The 18,887-nt window shown below is 36.9% G+C and overlaps 1 protein-coding gene across 1 annotated transcript in view; it reads left to right on the top strand.

Annotated features, from left to right (window-relative positions):
- LOC104544858 (membrane-associated guanylate kinase, WW and PDZ domain-containing protein 2) overlaps window positions 1-18,887 on the top strand; it is a gene marked incomplete at its 5' end in the record, with an annotated part of 71,587 nt that overhangs the window by 34,325 nt on the left and 18,375 nt on the right. Inside the window, one exon of the mRNA XM_010189843.1 lies at window positions 5,272-5,907. Within this exon, the coding sequence (XP_010188145.1) occupies window positions 5,272-5,907 (636 nt within the window). The remainder of the gene's footprint in view (window positions 1-5,271; window positions 5,908-18,887) is intronic.

Raw genomic sequence — 18,887 nt, 5'->3', positions numbered from 1 at the left:
TGCTGACCCGTGAGCTGTTTTTAGCTCCATTGCTATCAGCCTGTGCTGGCTGCAGGTTGGGAGCAGAGCTGTCTCTGGCCCCCACCAAATCTCAGTGTTCTGTCATATTTTAAGCACATGAACACAGATACCAAGAACTTGATCCAAAACTCATCAGAAACAAAGGAGGAATTTCTACTAAACTTTGAATGTGGTCGTAAATTAACAACAGAGATCTAATCTGCATTTTTCCTCTGCATTCAGACTTAGAAGTTTAAAGGATTCTAAATAATAATAAAAAGGGCAATCCAGGAGGCAATTCAGTTCACTGAGGCACCATCAAAGAATTCCAGCCAGGAAACCAAGTGCACAAGAAATAATAAGAATTAAGCAAAGTGTTTGTACACAAATGGTGTGAATACAGGTAAGAAAATGGAGGAACTTTACCTACTAGTGCAAGATGTGTATACAGACATTCTAGGGGTAACAAAAACATAGCATAAAAAAAACTGGACTCACTGAGTAATATAGGTTCTTCTGAAAGGAGGGAAATAGGGCTGGTAGCATTATATGAACCATTAGGATAATTTTAATAAATTTGAATGAAATTACTCATGTTAATAAAACAGGTTCTGTTTGGATCAAGCACTTGAAGCATGAAAAAGGTATTTTTGCAGAATTAATGCTTGCAGAAAATCCCCATGGTGTCAGATCTGACTCTGCAACATTGTTATCGGGAGGAATGTAAGTAGGAATACATATTTAGAGGATGGTGAAGCTCACAAATTTCTTTACCGGTCACTAAACCAACAAAAGTTAATGATAGTTTAGGTCTGGGTTTTGCTTTGAAATATGTAGGTGCCAAAACATAATCTTTAACCAAGCATTCAGACATTGATTCCATTTACATTACATGACAAAATAGGTAGTAATCAGCAAGCTTTAATAAGCAAAACAAGCTAGTTAAAGAAGTAAAGTATTCTAGGACATCATGGGTTTTCCTGTTAATAAATCAAATTTCATCAAGTGTAACATACAGTGTTGTATAGAACAACAGGGGACTAGGTTCAGCCATCCAGGAAGTCCTGTGTTCCTAAATTTGTCAGTTAAATGCAAAAGTCTTAAGTAAACCGGAGGTAACTGTAAGGCACTTGGACAAATTTGGTCGCTGTCTGTATTCTCTGATATTCTTTGACTCAATGTCAAATTTGGACATTGGCTACCAGACAGCAGAATCTGTTCTTGTGACATTGTAGATGTTAGAGATGTAGGACAGAATATTTATTGTCTACTCTACTGGGTATCTATCAACCCTGGCACTTCATCTAAAGAGTCTCATTCAGATGGCGTCTCCATAGACCAGCCCTCCTGGTCTCCTCATCCCTGAATAGTCTCAAATAGGGTAGAGTTGGCGTGTGTAGAATTTCTACAGGCTAGTGAGGAGGAGAAAATCCGGGAGAGCATCTGATAGTGAGGATGTCAACATACAGAGATGTTCAGCCTGGAGAGGAGAAGGCTTAAGGGGATCTTAGCAATGTACGTAAATACCTGAAATGCAAAGAAGACAGAGCCAGGCTCTTTCCAGTGGTGCCCAGTGATAGGACCAGAGTGAGTGGGCACAAACTGAAACACAGAAGTTTTCCTCTGAACATTAGGGAACACTTTCTTCCTATGAGGGTGACCAAGCACTGGAACAGACTGCTCAGAGAGGTTATAAAATCATAGAATCATAGAATTGTAGAATACCAGGTTGGAAGGGACCACGAGGATCATCCAGTCCAACGTCTCGAGGTTTAAATGAGGTGAGTCAGCACTCTGTGAAGCTGACTCTTAAAACTGACCAGTGTAGGGGAATTTACCACTTCCCCTGGGAGATTGTTCCACTGTCTGATTGATCTCATGGTAAAAAAATTTCTTCTGGAGTTCAGTCAGAATCTCTCCAGAAGCAACTTGTATCCATTACCCCTTGTCTTTTCCATGTCACTCCTTGTGAAAAGGGAGTCTCCATCTTCTTGCTAGCCACCCTTTATGTACTGGTACATGGTGATAAGGTCCCACTTAAGCCTTCTCTTCCCAAGGCTGTATAGGTCCAATTTTCTTAGCCTTTAAGTCTCCCTCCTTAGAGATATTCGGAAGCTACCTGGACATGATCCTGGGCAACTGGTTCTAAGTGACTACTTTAGCAAGAGGGTTGGACCAGATGACCTCTAGAGGTCCTTGCCAACTTCAGTCATTCTTTTATTCTGTAAGCAAGCTCCAGTCATTTTAGTAGGTTTAATTCTAAAAGCCAAGTAAAGTTTGACGCTTAATATAAATGTTCTGCATAACTTCAAAAATACCCACTCACTGTGAAACTGTGATTTCTGGAGGCAGACTATGGCTTGCTCAGAAAATCAGGCAGGAATTATAAAGGAGATTGCTATTATGCTTGTCCATGCATCCATTATTATTAGAAGCAGCAGGAGAGAACAGGCAGAAAAGATGCTACAGGGACCTTTAAGGGAGTTTTCCTAGGGAGGTTTTGAACTGTGCATTAGCAAGGCACTGGCTCTGTAATGCTCTTAACTTATCTCTCTTCCTACCAAATGCTGGGTACTTGTCTCTATGTCAGCAATGAAGGACTCTCAGCCTGGAAAATTAGTTCAATTTGAAGAAACTCCTACAGTCCAGAGATTTATTTGAAGGATTCTGAAATTAACCCCTTCTATTCCTCCTTCAGATCCCATGAGCTGAAACTCTGTTTCTTCCCAGTTTACCACCACTGTAGCTATTTCTTTGAGTTGGACCAAGTAATTCATGGCTTTCTCCCCCTCCCTCTGCACCTTCAGCTTCATGTTCATATGACAGTACAGCATTATGCATCCCAAACTGTTATACCTCAGAAGCCACAAAGACCTTTAAAAATGTTGATTCAGAGATGAATCATGCTGAAGAATTTTCTACTGTTGTGTAAGGGATGATGCAGGGTCGTTATTTGAAGAGGGAGTTCTTACCCAAGACCTTCTTATGGTCAGTTTTGCCATGTAGTGACTGGGGAAGGGGCTACTTGGCCTATGTATTTCCTGACTGCACTCCTTCTGCACAAGCTAATTTCTTTTCACTGGAAACCTATGTAATGTCAACTAATTTATCCAGTTTTCTGATTTATGACAACTATTTACTTGCCCAACACAGTAAATGTATTATTCCTTTTAAATCCTACATATGTATTGCAAGAGAGGATGAACAAACAGATTGGTCTCCTCCCACCACATATCTGCATTGCCAGCACTCGGGGAAATAAAGACTGCATGGATTAAAAAATTGCAGGGGTACTATTAAGGCATAAGCTACTGAAACAGGAGCATGCATTGAAGAGGTCTCAGTTCAACAGTATCAGTCCTGTTATGAGCAATGTCAGCCTCACTGCTAGTGCGGAAGCCAGGGATGGGAATGCAGGTAAGAGCTTTCTATACCAGGGAATGAGCAAATCACAGTGAATTGCAGCCATTGCCACAATAATTTAGTACAGGACATTCTTTCATGATTTTAAATCCTGCCTTTTGAAAACTGTTTTACACTCAGCTGCTTGAGACAGAAGCATTCTTTCAGCACTGCCTGTGAAGTGACCCTACTGCATTAGCTTACTTGTGATGCACATTTAAGACTGTATTTGCAGCTCCTAAGGTTTCTGTGAATAATATTCACAAACATCTAAACAGACTGTCTTAGCATTTTTTCCCTAGACACCCTCTGAAGAAATCTTTCTCTGAATCACAATTTATGCATATGCAATTAATTACTGTCAGGCTGTTAGAGAGGCTGATCATGTGGGAATTGACAATTTCATTTTTCACATAGAAAAGGCCTTTGCCTTTAATTGTCACATAGAAATAACCCTTGCACTGGCATCTTGATGATATTTTTTTCCCTCAGTCTGCTTGATTAGATCTTTTGATTGAAGTTCTTGAAAGACATAATTTCATAAATACACTTTAAGTAATTCTACACAAACCACCTCATCCTCCTGAAATCATTCTCATTTTATTTCTGAATTTTCAAATACCGTTGAAAACATTACATTATGGTGGTCAACTATTCAACTGTGTATCTTGTAGACACCTCACAGTGTTGTCTGTATAAATGATTTCTTGTTCCTAATTAATGGTAGGATAGTAAGATGATCTTCACTTAGAAAAATACTTTAACTTCTGTAGTTCTCTCTCTCTCTCCTTTATTATAAAGGTGCAAACTGTTTTATTGAAGTGAAAACTGACTGGATCATTGAACTATTCTGAATATCATTTGTACTGATTATTCATTTTTATTTTAATATGCACCATTACAATACCATTAAAATTGGTTATGGCTATAAAGATCCATTCTAACAACAAGAAGGAACCTGAACTTATTCCTAAACTTTTTCGTAAGAGAAGCTGGTTGGAACATGAGCAATATGGAGACTCATATATAACCCATTTACTTAAAGTAATCTGCTTTCATATATGCTCTGATTAGTAACTGTACTATACATGAGGCAAGATTTGGAGGTTGAGGTAGTACCCTTATTTTTATTTGGCCAGCTGGTTTAGTTGGAAATATAAAACTGATTTTCAGACGCTTACTTCAATTTTTGTAAGAAAAAGCTATTATACCTACCTACAAAATTTGTCCTGTCATTGTCCTTGAACCTTCATGGCTACAAAAAAATGCCACTTAACATCTCTATGATATGCAAGATACTTTTTAGTTTATGCCTAGAGTAGGAAATGACTGTAGTAGTCCTGGATGTCTGATGGCAAGTAATGACATTTAATAGAAAACTGTCAATATCATGATCAATGCAAAAAGTATTTCCTTATGCACATACATGCATTGTCTTACTTCCCTATTCATTGATTCTTAAGTCCATGAGTGCCTTTTTTTTTTATCTTTACTCTTCGCCAAACAATGGTAGTTCTTGACAGCCAGGCCTCCAAATAAACTTCCATTGTATCTTAGAAAAAGGTAATCTGTGGACGACACTGAAAGGAGTCAAAAAATAGGGAAGAAATTTTAAGAAATGGTGTATGTCTGGATCCATCTTAATTTTCCAGATGTGAGCTCCACAGAAAAGAAATAGTACTGTCATTGTCTATTTGTATTACATTTGGTAGCAGACAAAGTTTAATTTTTTTGTCTCCACTATTTCAATCAGTATGTTGGTGTGATTTATTTTATTTTTTAGTAGAGTTCTGTCTCATAAAAAAAAATTGCACTGCATATACAGTAACTGAAGTTGTCTCATGTCACTGTTTTTTCTTCTCTTTCTAGGTGATGTCATTGTCTATATTAATGAAGTTTGTGTCCTTGGACATACTCACGCAGATGTAGTCAAACTCTTCCAGTCTGTTCCTATTGGTCAGAGTGTCAACTTGGTGCTATGTCGTGGATACCCTTTGCCCTTTGATCCTGAAGATCCTGCCAACAGCATGGTGCCACCCCTTGCAGTAATGGAGAGGCCTCCGGTAGTGGTAAATGGAAGACATAACTATGAAACTTATTTGGAATACATTTCTAGGACTTCTCAGTCTGTTCCAGACGTAACAGATCGACCACCACACTCCTTGCACTCCATTCCAGCAGATAGTCAGCTTGATAGCACATTCCCACCACCTGCCCATGATGATAATGTATCAATGGCTTCTTCTGGGGCCACCCAAGCTGAACTCATGACCTTAACCATTGTGAAAGGGGCCCAGGGCTTTGGCTTCACTATAGCAGACAGTCCTACAGGACAGAGGGTGAAGCAAATTCTAGACATTCAGGGATGTCCTGGTTTGTGTGAAGGTGACCTCATTGTTGAGATCAACCAGCAGAATGTACAGAACCTGAGCCATGCAGAAGTAGTGGATATACTTAAAGAATGTCCTGTTGGAAGTGAAACTTCTTTGATTATCCATAGAGGAGGTAAGTTTGGAAAGTCTGTACAATTACAAAAATGTGTGTAAAAGGTTCTAAACCATAAGACATACATATACTCACTACATTCTTGTGTGCTAGACTGGAAATTAATTTCCATGTTATGGGAGGTAACACCATTGGTTCTGGAAAAATGTGTCTGCAATTAAGTATCCTAGGCAAAATCTAACAGTTTGTTGTATATTCCTTTTTTTGTTCTGAGTGTCAATTGTCCCGCCACTGTACAAGGGTAAAACTAGAGCAGTTCAGGACCTTTCACCCCATACTTTGTATGGTGTCTGCAGCAAATTCTTATAGTTGCAACACAGTGCTGCAAGCTTTATCTATAATTGTATATATTCACTCATCAAGGTAGATCAAAATCAGAGCAATCTGTTAGCCCTTTACAAGATTACTGGTTTTTATAAGCCTTTTTGCCTCCTTTTCCTTCATTGTAAAAATATTGTACAACAGTTGTTTTGTTTCTTTCTTGATAGCAAAGATCCATAGTATATTTTTCTCTGTTTTTAAAAAAATAATCTCTAGCAGCTTAGTTCTTCTGACCAGCCTGATAGAGTAAGTTTGAATATACACCACTGGAAGTGGAAGGTAAAGACTTACTGTAAGGAAGCAATAACAGAAGTCTTAATACCTTGACATTGATAAGTAATTTCATAGCTTTTAATGATTTAGCCAAACAAGTGTTTTTTGATGGTTTGAGATGAGCATCCATCACCATTTATTATTACCTGAAGTGAATAATAGTTGAATATCTTTAATTAAAGATCTTCGTTCCTCTAAAGACATTCATATGTCAATGAATGTACATTACTCTGTGCTTCAAAAAGAAAAAAAAATAGGATTCTATACAAAAATACTAATTACTTGCATTCTGAAGAGTAAAGGTTGAAAAGTGAAGATTTAGTGGGTTTGTATGTCATATGTTTGTCATTAGAAAACCTACAAATCCTTAAAACAAGGATATAGTAACATTTTATCAAATTGCAGAAATAACAAACATAAGGTGATTTAAATATCTGTAGATTCACACAGTCAATAAAGTATTTTTCATATCTATATTTAAAAGAATTATTTATAAGAGAGAGAATCTGACATTTCTTTGGAATGAAACCTGATTAAGACTGATAAGTAAATGCCAATTCATGTCACTATGATATATGAACTTGGAGAAGGTGCTGTATTAGTTGATATTAGGTCTGGTTTTATTTAACATCCATTAAGAATCTAGAACAATGGAGTAAGCAATATTTTTTTCTGAAGATTCTGAAAAATTAGGGAGAATTGCATAGCAAAAAAAAGAAGTGTATAAAGGAGATTAGAAGGGTTAATGTAACCCCAAAAGATGGGATTTTATTTTGAAAAATGCAAGCTAATCCCTTTCTTGAGGAAAACAATTCAGAACACAAATCTTAGAGAGAAATGGAGTATGCTGAACAAGCCTGAGTTATGACAGAGAGCAAGATAGATATTTCAGCAATCAGTGCAGGACAGTAGCAAGAAAACCCTGAAGCAGCAACATACTCAAACCCATGAGGATAATTCCTCTCTCTCATGAGAATTTCTTCTTAGAGCATTAGTTTATGATCAAAACAAGTTGATAAACATGATAGCTTAACAAGTTCTGGTACATCAACTGAGCTGAGGTTATTTTCTACACTTTGCTGTGCCAGATGGGAGATACTGCACTGAGCTCAATCCTCAATAAAAGCAATATAAATTTACACCAACTTATCTTTTGGCAGGCCAGCTGTGGAGGTACAGATAGGTACCCTGGCTCAGCTGACACTAAATACTAGGTCCAAATACAGTAATGTGTTCCTGAGTGTGATTCCTCTATTGCTGAGGCAGGGGGTGGTTGGTTGCTTTAGAGAATGCACAGAAGAGCACATTTTCTTCATCATAAAACAATGACCAAGTCCAAAGCAACTGTATGGAAGTACTACAGAGTGATTACAATTAATGGGATGATACACAACAAATGGAAGTTTACTATCAGAAATTTCTGTACATTAGAAATAACATATATATCTTAATTTAAGGTTGTTAGATTCTGAAATTAATGAAAAGGTTCATTTGTTTGAGTGATTCAAAAGAAATGAAAAAATATAGTGTATGAAACAAACCTACTCTACCTGAGAAATGGCTGGTGACAACCTGTTGTTGTTTTGTTTTTCATAAATTCATAGGAAAAGGGAATCCATGTGACCAAATACACATCTATAATGCAGGTAATTATATCTATGCTAGTTGTCACATCTCCTTTTATAGTCCCTAGGCAGAAATAGGCCTTTCTAGGGTACAATTCTTGTCATTCCAATGTAGATGTTTCAAATAAGTCAGGTGTACCCTAAAAGTATATATTCTGCTTGACTGACTATAAAGGGAATTGAGGATGACTGGCTCAGATGTATGTGTCTATCCCACATGTTATGAATAAGAAACAGATAATAAAATTTGGTCATGTGAGATAATCTGAATACAAAATAAAAATCTAGTATTTAGAGAAACCTGCTATGATTCTAAAATATTTAGTCTGTGACACCAGTGAAGCAAGGCATACTTTCTCGTTACTCATGAATCCAGTTTTCATTTTATTACCTCTAATGTGTAATGACACTTGAGTAATACCATTCTTCTCTATCATTACCCTATGCATCCTGTCTTTAATGTCTCAATTTTACAATTAAGACCAAAGTATTATTTTCCTGCATGTGGAACAGAAATACTGTTTTGCATAAGGTTGTGTGTTGCCTTATATTGTGTTCTGTCTTGTGTTATGAATATGGCCTGACTGCATAGTTCACTGTGGTAATTCCATTTTTGTAAGTGAATTAATTTCTCTCTCTCAACCAGCAATCTCATCTACATTCCAGTCAAGAAATAGATGGACATTGGTTGAGATATAGTCTTGCTATAGGAAAAAAGCATCTTGTACAGGAAAAAATACTCTCTCGTACACACATAGTATGCACGCGACAGCATTTAAAAAGCCATTATCCCTCAAACTTAGGAGGTCACAGCCAAACTAATCAGGGAAAGGAAAGGTCTGCATGTTTCAAAAAGATGGAGGGAAAAGCAGTACTCAAATTTAAGGGGGCTGCTAAAGAAAGCTGTCTGAACCAATACTAAACAGACTTGTCATGGGATGCAATCCAGCTGGAGGACGTCTCACTGAATTAGTAGTACGCTCATTTTAAAATTTCTAAAGCAGATGTAGTAATTTACCTGCTTGTTAAAAAAAATCAAAATAATAGCATTATATATCTAAGAAAATACTAAGCAGCACTTTTTTGGATTATAACTGTGTTACTCTGTGGCTTGAGATCTTACAAACTTCCTTCTGTTTAGTCAGGTTCTTCACTAAACACAGATGCGCTGCTTAGTTTGGTTTCTTTGCATCTGTTTTTGCTGACCAGCCATATAGTTACCATTGAAACTGAAAATAAAATTAAAGGAAAAGATGGTGGGAAAGTGTTACCTGAAAAAAAGAAGGAGGGGGAAGTGAAAAGGAAGAAAAGGAGGGAAGAAAAAGACATAAAAGTGTTTGCTACCCAGTTTCACCCCCTTCCAGCTTTGCTTCAGTCTTCACACTTCATCCTCAGCTTCTGCAGCAATCTGCATTGAGATTGAGTATAGGCTGCTGAAATAGTGTGGAAGAGCTTTCAAAAATCAGTCTTTCTGAATGTCAATAGAGCAGAAATTCTGCATTGGTCCAGAACTACTGAAAAACAGCAGTAAGCCGTTGAAGCAGTATGTACCAAATTTATGTAGAGCAAAATATTCAGTGATTAGGACATCAAAAATTGGTTTTGGCATGTTCTACTAAATAAGCCATCCAAGTACCTGACATATGCCATCTCTTTTGGAAAGTACCTTTGAAATATATGAACCTATAGAGAGCAGCCCAGCCCCAGAAGTGTTCCTGTCTAAAAAAGAACTGACACATTCAAATGTAGATTCATCAAGACTATGCCCAAAATACTGCCATTAAGGAAATCTGAAGACAACCCAGGACTGATTCCTGAAGCTATGGCAACTTTTAAATAAGTGAAAACTCTCAAAGTGCTGTGAGTGAAACATTAAAACTAAATGCAAAAAGTAGGAGCTTGATAAAGTTCCTACATTAGACACCTATTTTATGATGGTGGATGGTGGACACCATTTTATGATGGTTCTCAGGCTCTGAGAAACTGAGATTGTGTGTATGAAACGGAGCTAAAGAACTGACGCATTGTCCACGTGGATTAATTTTTAACCCACTCCTGGGAGGTTCACCCTGGCACAACATGGGAGATAGCGTGGGTCACACGCAATGCACAAACAGTCAAGATGAGGAGGGTGAATTTAACTATGTAGGTGTAAAATGTGAGAAGGATGGCCGAGTATTTATCTCAGATTTTGTAGAAGTTTATAACTCCTTGAGACTGCTAACGGATACCAGTACATCACATGAAGCATCAGCAATTTCCAAAACAGACAGAAATTTCGAAAAAAAAAATCTCTGCATATTACAGTGAATAAGCCTAGCCCCTCAAAATGAGCAGAGATCAATGGAAGGAATACTATGTCCTTGGTGCCCTCTCCATGGACTGATCTCAGATTTATGTCTCTACCAGAAAGATGATTTTTTATTTTTTTTTTTTCCTGGGCTTGCTGTAAGCTCTCTCTCAATTCCTCTGGTTGGGAGAGTTTATGCTTCTGTTTCTCCAGATTGTTCTGTCTCAGGAAAATCACACAACATGAAGCTGCAGACAGCACCATCACCCTGCAAACACTGGTCTGGCCCAGGCAGTTCTGACCTCCTGGTTCCAAGACCTCAGCCCACAGCTTCTGCAGTTCTTGATTCAAAATGTTAGGAGAGTACCTGGTGCAAACTGGAGGTCCTGTATCTCATGGCTTGCTCAGCCTCAATTAGGGACTTTCTAGTCAACAGTACTAAGGATTTGAAGAGATGAAACTGTTAGGAGGATGATGTACATTTTTGATTTGGGACTTTTGGAGGTTTTCTATTATCCTACTGTCTCTAGTCTTTTACATCCTGAGTCATTGGTGATATTTTTTCCTTCCAGTTTCTTCCTAAAGGAACCCAGTCTTGATTTAATTGCTTCTTACAGGTACTCTGAATTAACAGCAGTCTGTTCATGCTTACTATGTTCATGAAGGCATGCTTCTTTCTGTTGGCTCTGACAAGAGATGTTGGGAGAAACAAGGTCTGGTAGTTCTGCTTCTTGCTATACTTTCTCCTCTTCAGACAGTTGCTCCAGCTGTACATTTGCTTCTCATCCCTTGTATCCTGTTTCTTGAGAGTATTCTGTTGTTGAGAGGAACTTAGATTCATTTGACAACACCTGCATTTTTAGCCCTGCTATATTCTTAAATGGGCCATATGTCTCTTGGTTTTGAGCAAGGGGAATGTGCATATGATTCTAGTAGTGAGCCATTGACCCATTTGAAGTGAACCATGGGAGCATTTGATACTAGAAGTCAATGATATAAATTTCTGTTGAACGTGCTGCTAGAACATCTGTTTTTGCCTTGCCATCCCTCCGTGAGGGGCTCTGTTGTTCCTGGGTCTATTTGCTTTAAAACCAGTGGAAATCAAAGGTTCATAACTGACATTTTTCCCCTTTCCATCTAAAAATTATGAGCTTCTATATGACATAATAAATTCAATAATTTCCTCAGCATGAGCACACTGTAAACATATCCTTCTCATGCTGGCTTTTGAGTTGTTTCATTTTTTGCTCATTTTTATTGCTGTTATTAGCTAGTAATGCCATAAATGTTTAATGATAAAAAATATTGTGAGTCATGCTACATTGTCCACTTCATTGAACCTTGCTCTTAGATACCATGTTGCCCTTTTCCCCATCTCCAGCCTTGGCCGCTTGTCCCTTCCGAGCTTCCCTACAATATTTTGTGCAAGGTAGTTACATAGCAGCTTTGTGAGAGAGGCAGTTGTCTTTCCTGTGTTAATTCCAGAAATAAAATCCTTGAAAGAGTTTTAGAAAATACTGCTACCATGCAAGAGATACTGGTGTTACTTTAACGTAGCTCCTGGCAGTGCTGCTTTCCAGATTCATTTTCACAAGGCATGTCTCACCTTACAGAGTATCACAGCAGTGAGATATGTACTCTCTTAATAACCTTCAAATTATTTACATCCTTACATCCGTCCTGCACATTGAGACTGTTCTATACTTTGGATTAACTTGTAATATTTTTAAAGCATCTTGTAATCATCTGGTATGAAATCTTATTTTAATAAATATTTTACATGTTGTAGCAGGTAAATTAAAAAATAAATTACGTATATAGCATAGTTTATGAAGGAATTCAATCTAAATCTTGTTAGTAAGAGAAATTATAACCTCTCAGTAGCACAAGGAATGACAAATTTGAACAGAGGGAGCCATGGCAGGAGACCAGTTATCTTAAAATTCACACTAATGAGACTTTCATATCTTTTCTTGTATAGCTCTGATTAGCAGTGAAACAGTGTGCAATTGCTTCCATATTTCTGAATAAAAGAAAAAGAAACCATAGAACTCCTTAATGAATATGGATTCCTGAAAAAATATACATCAATAATAGTTAGTAGCTATTACACTGTATTAATGGAAGTAGTATTAATTGCATTGCATTTCAAAGTGGTAGTGTTACGGTTTTGCTGCTTCTTTCTTATTAATGTTTGTGCACTGTGTGGTACATTTGTGGATAATTTTGCAAAGCATTAGATAAATCTTTTTAACATATATTGCATGAAAGGTTTTTAATTACTATTAGCAAGCATTTTGTTTCAAAAGTACTTTTATTATTGGTGAAACTGTTTTCTTATGTAGGCTTATATGGTCTGTATTAAATTTGAACAGTGCTTCTATTAAAACTTTCGGGGACACTTCTCCTAGGGCTATGTGTGCCTAACTCTTGTTGACATCAAGAGGAGTTAAGTTTGCATGCTGGAGAAATAGATCCCTTTAGAGGACCTTTTAGCAAAAAGAAATACAAGTGTGTAGACATAGATTATCATCACTGCATGTCATAAAGACGTAACTACCATTGCTGCAATGGCTATTTTGCCATTACATTCTCATGCCCAAGATGAGGCTATATACAGTAAGCAGTCAGACATTATCGTTATTATGTCAACACAGAGACTTGCCATGCACCTAGCGTTGTGCAGAGCTGCAGGAGCTCTGTCTTCAGGACAGGCAATGACTTGTCCATGTCGAGTAGTGCAGGGCATGTTTGTGTCTGGTAGCTGCAGCCCACATCACTGCAAGAAACCAAGAGCTCTGTCAGCAGCACCAGACTGATTTCAGTCTTACTGATGTTACTGAATGAATTAATACTAATTGAAGAACAGCTTGCTTGAGAAAACAGAGTTTTTGTCTTGCCTATGCTGGAACCTGCCCAAGCTACAGAAGTTTCTCCTCTGTTCATGCAAGCAGTATTATTAGAAAACTAACCAGGTTATTTTGAACTGTAGCTCTCAGAGAAAAATGGCATCTTTTGAAGCCAGTTACTTCCCAGACATGGTACATGGGAGAACCTAATGCAATTCTGTGGCATGAAGAAACTTGATTTTTTTCCTAATTGTCCGTAGTCTAGGCTCTGAGGGAACCTAGCATTCCTCAGAGGAGATCTGGCATATCTCAGCCTAAGGAGGGAGAACTACAGAGCTGGACTCTAAAAAAGTACCATACAACCTGTGCTTGTGTGCTAAGGCATGTCTAAAGTTTAGTCTAAATGTGTTGAACGATGTTTCTGTTGGTTCAGTATAATGTAATGTCCTATTTATTAAACAACATCTGTTGGGTTTCCAAATCTGTTGTCAAAGTACATTGTGTAGACGTTGTGATGTGGTGATTTGTAATATAGTAAAATATTTTATAGTAATAAAGTAAGCTAATACACTATGAAACAAGTGAGTACATTATCTATTGTGCTACAGACACAAGACACAGCCCTGGGAAGATGGGAAGGTGTGATTTTCAGGCACTTCCTAAACTACTTAAAAGAGCCACAAAACTCTCTTGGCCCCTTTAGTTTGCCTATCAGGTGAAAACACAGAAACTAAATTAGTGTTCTAGATGAGGTATTTATCCCTGTATAATTCTTTAAGCAATTTTATTTTACATTCTTAAAAAGGGAAGGAAGGCTTTAGCAATGGCTACACTTGCCCTCTATGAGTACACTTACCCTCTGTGAGTAATGCTCAAGGTTTTTATTTTTTTATAAACCAAGAGCACACATTTATTAAATACAACAGTGCCCTTCTTAGAAACCTTTGGGTGACTCATAATTCAAACACAGTCAAAGCCAACACCAGGGTACATACACCTTTGCGTGTCACCTTCAGATTACAGCATAAGAAAGGACAAGGAAGCCAAAGCTGTGAGACACAAACTCTGAAAGTTGACTCCCAAGTGTGTCAAAACAGATTTCTAGAATAAACACATTCCTTTCCAAAGCCAGATTTTCCATATCTTGTAACAGTATTTCCATGTAAAAGAACCATACTGTGCATTTTTCCTGTTTGGTAAAAGACAAAAATATTTATTTTTATTTATTTTGTACTTTTTATTACCATGAGCTAAAAGAAAGCAAGCTTTCTGTGCACACGTTCCTAGGGTCACCTTATTTTTAGTGTGTATTTCAGTTAAGTGCAAATTATATTTAATGGACTTTCCAGAATCTTTTTTTCTCTAATGTAAGCATTTTTATTGCATTTCATGTGTTCTAGATAGAGAACTTCTAAAGAACTCATGTTAATTAGAAAAATACTCTATACGCATGAATAAAAGCACAGTTTCAAAACCTTTGAATGAGAAAATATTTTAATGATCTTTAAATTCATTTTATCAATTAATTTCCATTTCCACAATGAGTTGCTTTTTTTTCCCAGCAGAAAGTTTGCTAATATTATAAAAGGATAAATGATAGTGGTGATGATGATGATAGCAATAACAATAATACAGTTTTTCTTAAAGAACAAAAAAAATCATTAAGGAATACTTCAGGGATTAGTTAGCATCATAGAGAAGGTTTGCTGATTATGGGAAATACTGCGGTCTTATCTGCATATATTTTAATAGCTTAACTAAATAATTTGTTAGTAAAAAGTCAACATCCGTTTCTTACTATCCATGTGAAATAATTCCTGTATTTTAAAACGCTTGTTCTCAATAAATGTGATTATTTTAGGCATCTGGGACCAAGCAGTGCCTCTAATGCAGTATAAACATTATCATATCTCTGAAGTAGTTCAGAAGACACCTTAATCTGTTCCTTAAGGAAAAAAAGCAATGACTAGTGAAGAAAGTTATTCCTTTTTATTTTTTAAATGTGATCCTAGTGGGATAGTGTATCAGAAGACCCAGCTGCTCTTTTGCATAGCTCTTAAGCCTCGCACTGCTGAACATGTAATATTCTCAGGAATAAGTATCAGGAATTACTAAAAAAAGATGGAACAATTCTCATAGAGTACTTCAGCTGCATAACCAAAATGAAGGATGATTACATCAATGGGAAGACCTAGAGCAGTCCAGAGGAAAGTCCACGGAGCTTTGATATGTGGCCAGTGAGAGACAACAAACATGACAGAGCCAAAGGCAGTCATCTACATCCAGTTTCTGCCCTTCTCCACTAGCTTTTTGCATGTTTTACCCAGGTCCTTCCTCAGTCAGTATGTTTTTTGCTTATTCTGACTCCATTTTCCTTCATTTTACTAATTCAGAGAAGCTGTCATTCTTGAATGTCAGCCCAGTCTTTGAACTTAGCTTAGCTTTGAGCAGAAGGTTGGACAAGATGAACTCCCAGCTGTCCCTTCCAGTCTCAATACTTCTGTTATTCTATGGTTCTCCATCTTTCTCATGTTTAGGGACCCAAGGTGCAAAGAGAGTGGATCTCTGTCTGAATGTAATTAATCACCATAGGAATAATTTTAGACTTCTCAGAGAGAAAAAGTTATTTAATACTTTCTCCTTATAACACCATATTAAATATACATATTTATAAAAAACAAATATATATATCTTTATATATGAAAGTTCTTTAGAAATCAATGTGAAAAAAAAGAATGAAGACATACTTTTTTATTTCAGCTTGCCACGTGTTCACTGAGATTACATACACAGAAAATTATTCTCACACTATGACTGAAAAATCTGGCAGTGTTTATTTATTTGTTATAAAGTATTCCTGAGACATATCAATGATTCGTGGGGTTGGCTTTAAGATAGGAACAGCTAGATATACAGCATTCACTACATGGGCGTCAAGTGTAGCAATTATATCTACTAAGCTTAATCTTTATTAAGCAAGAGGTTTCTCTTGTAACTTGTTCATTGTATAGCAGACTTTCAACTTTATCAAGCTCTTTATCCTAATAGAAGCACATTAGGTTGCACTGTTGTAAAAGAAGAATCAGCTATATATAGTTTCAGTTAAAATGGCCCTTTTTAAATAGTCATCTTATGATAATTAATTTTGAATGTACATTTTTATATGTCCTTAAAGGCAGAGAAGCTGGAACTGTTTTACATGCTACATACTTCAGCTTATCTTCCCAGGCTTGCCTGTCAGTACATACAGTCACTTTCACCTCAACTGTTGTTATCAGGGGTCCTGTGTAGACAGTTACAGGGCATCCTTCCTCATCTGAGCTGGGCAGCAAGCAGGAATCCCTGTACGATGAAGAAAACAGGCACCTCTATGGTGCCGTTCAGCTACTGTAAACATCTAAAGTAGCTGAAAAGTATTCTAAAAGAGACTATTCTTCCGTATTTATTGAGGTTTTAAAATATTCACCTATCAAAATCTCATATTTAAATTTCTACTCAAATTTGGTCAGATGAATCCCAACATAACTTTCAAAAAGTTAGATTTCTAGTCTACACTAGTCAAAATCTTCCTGCAGTCAGTGATGGAAAAGAGGCAACTGAAGAGAATGACTTATATCATTTATTCAGCTGCTTAAGCAGTTTGTTCTCTGAGTTTGTCCATCATGCTCCACTGATTACAAAGTGGTCTGGCTGGAGACCTTAGTTTAGCTGATCAGACAGACAGACAAGGATGAGTCCTGCCCACACACAAGCAAGCATAGAAAAATGGAAGGAATTAAAAAAAAAAAAAAGTATCACAAAAGTTGGAATCTGTCATATCCACTATAGCTACATCTGGAATCCCATTTATGCTACCATAGAAAGAAATCTGGGTTTCTTTATAAAAGGGAAGTTATTAATATGGGCTTTCAGAAAATAGGTTATTTCAGATTAAATATATATTAATATATTTATTAATATGACAAAATTTATTTTTAAATTTAATTGTTTTTTCTATAATAGACTTTCGTAAGCCTCTATAGGCAACAGCCCCACTCCTTATTTAAAAATGAAATGAAGTAAAATTAATATGGCTTACATTGAATTGAAAAATTGGTTAACTGATTGATAATTTAGCATAATTATAAGTAGAAAATTAGTGAGGGGATATATTTTTAATGAGCTTCCCCTAGGATAACTTCTTGGCTTTTGCCTATATTACACTATATATTATGAAGATCCTATCAAAAATCGAAAATTGATACTAATAAATTTTGCAGATGACAGAGAGATTGGTCCATGTCATTGGACAGATTACACATTACTGATGAAGAACAATGTAGAATACTTAATTAAGCATCAGCAAATAGGGAGTATTTTTATGCAGTTAGTGTAAATTCCTGAAACACAGAGCAAAGAATGCAGTCCAAATTTGCCAAAGTGCTTTTGAATCATTATGAATAATCAGCTGAGCATAACATTGCAATGAAAAAGGCAAATTCAGCAAAATTTCTTAAAATAAAACTTACTGTTTATATATTTTTCTCAGTAACATGCCATTAGTAAACTATTTTATTGCATTTATTATGGATGATAACAAAATCAAGGAGATCCTGTTCCAGATCATTTTTTTCAGCTTCTTAAGTTCATATTTGTTTTTCCATCTTTTTTTCCATTTTCCACAGTTACTTCAAAATTATTACATTACATTTCCATACACCTGCCACTTGCAGGAGTCTTATCTTTAACTGAAGTTCTTATTATTGTTAGTAATGACCTGAAATTTGGGATTTCTCTAGGATTTTACATACAATTCTTTATTAGCAAAAATAAAGGCTGCTTCAATTGTCTATGTGTGAGGTAGATGGAAAGACGTTTCCCTAATACTCAGCTCCTATAATATATCTAATTTTCTGTACAGACAATGAAGCATGTAATTTCAGACATTTTTTTCTGTGAGCAATCTTGCAAGCAGTTTTTCATTAAAAGCTTGTAGAAACGGAAGAGAAGGATCTGGCTTGGAAAAACTGGTCTAAAACAGAACTGAAAGGATAGAAATCAGATAGTGAAGAATTAGAGATTCAGACAAAGTGTTTTGGGTCATGTAAACAGTTCTCTAATGAGTCATGTTGTAGGACGATACATTTTTTTTCAGCAGAGAGGAAGCACACTCCCTGTCCTACAACACCCTGGGTGCCAGATTCTACTAGCTCTAAAACTGTTTGAAAGCCATTTATGGTTAACATGAGAATCCCTTTACTTAGCTTCAACCATCCTCTGTGGCAAGGAGAGAACAGCAGTCTGATGGAGAGCATCTGTTTGGTTTCTTCCAAGTGTGTATGCTACCTTCCTTCCTCTGAGAAGCAGAGGTCAGACAGGTCCTCCTGCAGTGAAGACAGATCACTCCTGCCTGAGGTCCTTCCCGTGGAGAGACATTTCCAATGGCTGTGGGATCTGAGCAAGTGGAAGAGGGCTCTGGGCAGAGAGCTAGAGATCTACAGCCTAATCCAGGAACCTGACGAGAGAAGCAGGGAGCAGACACATAGCCCTCAGAGGGAATGGGGTGAAAATCTTCTGGGCCCTGGCAGGGACTATGCAGAGCTTGTTTTAACTCAAGAAGTCATTGATTTGACTGAAAAAAAG

The sequence above is a fragment of the Mesitornis unicolor genome, unplaced genomic scaffold (genome assembly GCF_000695765.1).
Source record: "Mesitornis unicolor isolate BGI_N332 unplaced genomic scaffold, ASM69576v1 scaffold11840, whole genome shotgun sequence".
Taxonomy (NCBI): Eukaryota; Metazoa; Chordata; class Aves; order Mesitornithiformes; family Mesitornithidae; genus Mesitornis; species Mesitornis unicolor.
Note: the sequence above shows the minus strand (reverse complement) of the source record. Positions and strands in the feature narration are given on the sequence as shown.